Genomic DNA, 6,221 nt, shown 5'->3' with positions numbered 1-6,221 from the left:
GACCCCTCCTCAGTGGCATCATATCGGCCGATCAGTCTCACGAATGCTTTTAGTAAAACATTCGAACGTATCCTTATGAAACGTCTGCAGCCATACATTACCGACAAGGCAATCATTCCCCCTACTCAAGCTGGTTTCCGACCTTCCTTTGGCATTAACGACCAACTAGTCAAACTATCCTCCCTGCTGGTCAATCATTTTAACAAACGCCTCCCGTCAGTCCTAGTATCACTTGATATCGAAAAGGCTTTCGACACTGTTTGGCACGCTGGACTAATTTACAAACTTACCTCCCTTCTGCCGTTTCCCTACGTGCGGATAATAGCCCAGTTTCTCCACCATAGACGAGCATATATTCAGATTAATAACACCAAATCCCCAACCTTTATACTTCGTGCCGGCGTTCCCCAAGGTTCCGTGCTCTCACCTCTCTTATATTTGCTCTATGTCGCCGATATGCCTCAACCATCGCCTCCAGTCCATATGCTCCAATTTGCCGATGATACTGCGTATCTCGCACTTGGGTCTTCCGTTGACCAAATTAATCACATCCTTCAACGTGCGCTGGATAATCTTGTTGCCTGGAGCCTCAAATGGAAACTGAAACTGAATCCACTGAAAACCCAGATGACCTTATTTGGCCTCAAGAGGAATAAGTTCTGCCCTACCCGCAATCCTGAGCGCCTCACGATTACCCTCTTAGATTCTCGTCTTCTAAACGTCATGCATTTAGAATCGCCTTTCGCATCTCATTGCCTAGTCCTACACAAGACCTCTATTCTCGTATTTCTTTTCCTATTCTCAAGTATCACCTAGAAGCTTTACGCTGCAAGTTCATTACCGACCGCTTCACTCATCACCAGCCACTTCTTTTTGATACCATTCATTATCTTACACTCCATCCCTACCGAGCACGCTATACTTATACACCTCTACATTTACTCTTCACGCTATATCATTACACATTACCTCCTAATCATCCAGCTCATATGCTCATAGAGGACTTTTGCATTCATGCTCATCTACCTCATATATTTCCATCTTATATCACACAGTGATTTCCTCTGTTACTAACAGGGCTTCCCCATGTCTCCATCAGCCTAGAGCCGCCCCTAGGCAGAAGTTAACTGCATTCGATTACTTAACACCTTCCTAGTGTTGTGACGTGTTTGCACCTCATGTCATCTATCATGCTCATAACATATTTTCCTCGCCGAATAAATAGAATCTTAACGCTTTTTTTTCTTCACTTTGCTTCACTCATTGTTTTGTCCTTTCCATCACCATGCATTTTTCAACTTTGTCCGTCAATACCTTATTATACCTTGCTTACATTATGTGTTATTTTTTTTGTACTGTACTATAATATTTGTATTGTATTTGTAATATGTCTATGTTCCCAAATTCCTTCCACTACCGATGTCATAATGATTATGATCGCAAAGATCATAATGTCCATGTCATTTTGATTTAATAAATAAATAAATAACTGTATATAATGAAAACTATAACCCAGTCCTCTAGCCTCCCTTAGACCATCCAGAAATAACCCATGCAACAAACTTTTCCTTTAACTTCCCATCCCTGAAAGAGGGCGTACCCCTCTTAGAGGTAGCTAGCTTTCAAGCTAGCATTAAAAAAAACATAAATTGCACATACTTACCTCATCAAGAAACCTAGCCTGTCTTGTGTTTGTTAGTGTGTCAGCGAGGACCAGGTATTGAAATACGTACCTGAGAGCATAACACATATACGGCACTTACAGGATAGACGAAAGTTATCGCTTTCGAAGGGTTCCTTGTCTTTTGAAACTCATTACACTCATCTTATTTTCTTTCTCATCTCACATCTCATTGTTGCTCATCTCTCATTTCGACCAGTGGGCCTGGGGCCCAGCACTGGTTGACCCAATATGGCGACTGGAGGACAACATATCGGACTTCCTACGGTAATAGCTGGTCCTACCGTATCCTCTGCAGATTCGGATATCAGACGTAGGCACCGAGATTCACACCGTACCGACAATAGCCCGGAAAGATCACGATCTCCAGTTATAGGTCACCATCACGCACCATCTCCGAAACGTCATCGCCGGGATAGCATCTCAGACTCTGATAGTGAGCGACTTAGAATCGACGATACGGAGTTCCCATCGCTATCTGACAGTACAAAGCAAGCAATATATTCGTTCTTACTTACAAATTTCGACGCAAAATATCAGAACGAAAAGCAAATATATCTTCAACTCACTAAATATTATCGGCGAGCTCAGATCTCTCAAATTGTTGCCACCAGAAATGGGATGATCATCAAATCTCCTAATCAGAATCTTGCTACCACTATTCGTAACAAGTTCAGTTATGAAATTTTTGGCAAGAATGCACAACTCTCTAAATTGACTGACCGGAGAATCAAACAGCCGCCTCCGCCACCTCGCACGCCTGCTTTTTCCGTGGTCATACGAGGTGTCAATCTTGAGTTTACGGACGATGAGATTCTACAAGAACTCACAGAGGAAGAGCACAAAGTTTCCAAGTGCATCCGCATTAGAAACGACCGAGGTCCCACTTACATGGTCCGAGTGTTATCTCAATCGCAGGACACCATCAATCAGCTTCTTGATAACGGAGCTTATATATATCGCAAACGGCATCGTGTCGAGCCCTCACGCACTGCACGACCAGTACCAATCCGCTGCGAGCGTTGTCAAGAATATAACACGCACACCAGCGCCAACTGCAGGAATAATTTGAAATGCGGTTACTGTGCTGGACTTCATTCCACACGTACCTGTCCGAACCTGCAGCGTCCACTGCAGTGCTCTGCTTGTCCTGAACAACACCCGACTTATAGCTTTAAGTGTCAAGCTCGACCCGCACCTTCACCGGATAAACCTCACTTAGTGGCACCACTTCGCACTCAAAGTGAACCAATGACCGACCCCACTCCTTCCTCTAATATACTACCTGATTCTCAGCCTGTTACAGTATCTCAACTTCTTCAGTTCATCACATTAACGCTACAAAACGTGCATCCTTTTCTACGGCCGCATGTACTACAACAAGTACAGTATGCCGCCCGCTGCATATTCCACGTTACCTTCAATGCCACCTATACAGGCCAACGAGTTCACTTTCACACTGCCCGCTTGGAAACATCTGTTTGAGATTATGAATTTCTTTATGGATATCGTTATTATCTTTCTCAACATCAGTTCCCTCAATCAACATAAACCTCTCTTCGAACAACTTCTTCTGGAAGAACATGCATCAGCGTTTCTACTAAACGAAACGCATCTCACACCTCGCATGTCTTGTAAGTTCTCAGGATACCAGATCTTTCGAGCCGACAATCAAGCACCAGCCCTCCGCGCCAATGGCGGCGTACTCATTGGATTTGCTTCTCAGTTACCTTATCGTACTTTCCAAGCTCCTATTTCCAACCTTCCAGAATATCTTATCACAACCGTCTATTTCAAAGCTTTATACATAACCTTGGCGACCATCTACGTTCGCCCCGGCCATGCAATACCATACTCTTTTCTTCAGTATATCGCTAACAATTTTCGCCACTTCATTATCATGGCCGATATTAACATCCATAGTAGACCCGCTTGCCAGAAGGCTCAATTCCAGGACTTCGTTACAACACGCATACCTTGCATTCTGCATAAACTTCCAAAATCAACACGCCCTCTCTCAGATACCACACCGGATGTTGTCATCACCTCAACTACCCTTGCCGGCAAATGCCATACCGAAGTCTTAGACCCTCTTGGCAGCGACCACCTTCCAGTCAAGTTAACTATCAAACGTTCTTTTCGCCACCACTGTTCTGTAAACATTCCACCGAGGGAGGTCCCTAGATTTGACAAGGCTAATTGGGATAACTACAGACTTCATCTCACTTCTAAGCTTGAACATCTTGAGCCACCAAATACTGAGGACGAATTATACTCGGCGCTGGATACTATCACCTCTTCTATCCATACAGCATCTGCCGAGAATATACCTACCTCGCAAGTACATCCATGGCGTCCTCGATTACCGCCTCAATACCGTCACATGATCAAACGTTCTCGACAATTTTACCGAGATTACGTACGTACAAAGAACGAAGAGGCTCTACGCCATCACCGACAACTCCAACGTACGGTTCGTAACTACGTTATAGCCTATAAACTTAGAAACTGGGTCAAAACGTGCAATACACTGGACGCAACTTCACATCCTACCAAATACTGGAAGAGATTTAATGCATTGACTGGCAAACTCACTCGAACACCTTATCCTCTCATTGACGGTGATCATCCACTCACGTCAGATAGTGCCAAAGCTGATGCCTTTGCGAATCACCTACAAACCATCTTCACGCCATTTCCTCCTGAAAGATCTGAACGACGCCATCCTGCATATACGTTTAATGTTGAATCTCGTCATCTTCAACCCAGTACAGAGCATACCTTTCCAGCTCATCACGAACTTACCACACCTATCACAGTTCCAGAAATTCGTGAAGTCATAGCTCGAAAACGTAACACTGCTCCAGGCATGGACCTTATCACCTACCGTCACATTAAAGAGAGTCCTTTCTGTTTACTGCTCCTGTTAGCCCATATTTTCACTTTCATTTTACGTACCGGTTTCATTCCCGTCAATTGGAAAACCTCTAAGACTTTAATGTTTCTAAAACCTAACAAGCCAGCTACCTCAGTATCATCTTACCGTCCAATCCAATTAACCACTGTTTTCTGCAAAATTCTCGAACGCATTCTTGTTAACAGACTTCATCCACATTTCTCTCGCCATCGCATCATTCCACTCCATCAAGCAGGTTTCCGTCCTCGCATTGGTGTTCATGACCAGCTCTTACGCCTTACCAATCTCATTACGAATCATTTTAACCGCTCACAGCCATCATGTTTACTTCTATTCGACCTTGAGAAAGCTTTCGATAAGGTATGGCATCTTGCGCTTTTCTTTAAGCTTCTGTCCTGTAAACTACCAATTTGCTACATCCGATTCATTTTCAACTTTCTATCATGTCGCATAACATACATATCTGTAAACAACTCCTTATCACACCCTGTCTTTATTCATTCCGGTGTTCCTCAGGGCTCAGCATTATCTCCACTTTTGTATCTGCTCTTCGTTGCCGATCTTCCTCCACTTCCTTCAAATGTACATCTCTTCCAGTTTGCAGACGACACGGCTTTTCTTGCTCTAGGCAAAACGATCCATCAATTGAACATACCACTCCAATCTGCCATTGATATGTTTGTTAGTTGGTGCTCGAAATGGCGATTACGCCTAAATTCTGAGAAGACTCAAGGAATAGTTTTTCTTGACCCTAAGAGACGGTCCCGCGTCCATAGAAACCCAACACGCTTGAACCTTACTGTTCTTGATACTCACATCAAACCTACCAAACACGTTAAGTACCTCGGCGTTACATTCGATACTCACCTCACATGGCGTCCTCACTCAACTCAGATTATCACCAAAGCCTACAATAGACTGAATCTTCTTCGCCGACTTTCTGGCACAACCTGGGGCCTACGAGCAGATACCATTCTCACAACATATAAGGTGTTCCTACGACCCGTCCTCACCTATGGGTTCACAGCTTGGGTCGCTGCACACTCAACCTTTTACAACAAGCTCAAGATCCTAGAACGACACGCCCTGCGTATTGCATATCGTATAAAGCTACCCAGCCCTACACAAGATCTGTATGATCGCATCTCCTTTCCTCACATCCTGTACCACATTGAAAAGCTTCGACTTTCGTACATCACCAATAGACTGGCTCAGAAACATCCCCTTTTTCTTGATATTCTACACAGTGATATTGATTATGCTCCACAACATCCTGTTCGGCACCCTCCACTCTCCCTCCTCTTTACTTTATACCGCTATTCACTCCCACCAAATCATCCAGATCAAGACATCGCAGCTGCCTTTGCCATTCATTCAGATTCGCACTACATCTTCCCATCATACGCACAGTAATCCATCTCTTCTAACAGGGCTCATTGTGTCTCTCATCATGATCCTGAGCAGCCCCAGGATCGGAAGATAACATGCATTCGTCTAACTAACTCTTCCCTTTACTGTGTTGTGGCGTTCAGTGCACCTCACTCTCATCTCCATCTCATCACCCGTCCTAATGATTATGGCTAAAGGCCATAATGTCTACTATGGTACTTTAATAGTATATAG

At 44.0% G+C, this 6,221-nt stretch overlaps 1 protein-coding gene across 1 annotated transcript; it reads left to right on the top strand.

Moving 5' to 3' along the window:
* The first annotated feature begins 3,170 nt into the window (after positions 1-3,170).
* Positions 3,171-6,011, top strand: LOC145687326 (uncharacterized). The gene is made up of 2 exons (XM_081760783.1): positions 3,171-4,517; positions 5,115-6,011. Exons 1-2 carry the CDS (start codon positions 3,171-3,173, stop codon positions 6,009-6,011), a joined length of 2,244 nt encoding a protein of 747 aa, XP_081616909.1.
* Positions 6,012-6,221: the final 210 nt, after the last annotated feature.

The sequence above is a fragment of the Thermobia domestica genome, chromosome 6, assembly GCF_964235325.1.
Source record: "Thermobia domestica chromosome 6, izTheDome1.hap1.1, whole genome shotgun sequence".
NCBI classification, from domain to species: domain Eukaryota; kingdom Metazoa; phylum Arthropoda; class Insecta; order Zygentoma; family Lepismatidae; genus Thermobia; species Thermobia domestica.
This window is presented reverse-complemented; position numbering and strand designations above follow the sequence as displayed.

Coding starts and splice junctions, on each gene's coding strand:
- LOC145687326 (XM_081760783.1), top strand. CDS start 3,171: ATGAATTTCTTTATGGATATCGTTATTATCTTTCTCAACATCAGTTCC. Junction 4,518..5,114: donor CAGTTCCAGAAATTCGTGAA/GTCATAGCTCGA, acceptor GGTGTTCCTCAG/GGCTCAGCATTATCTCCACT.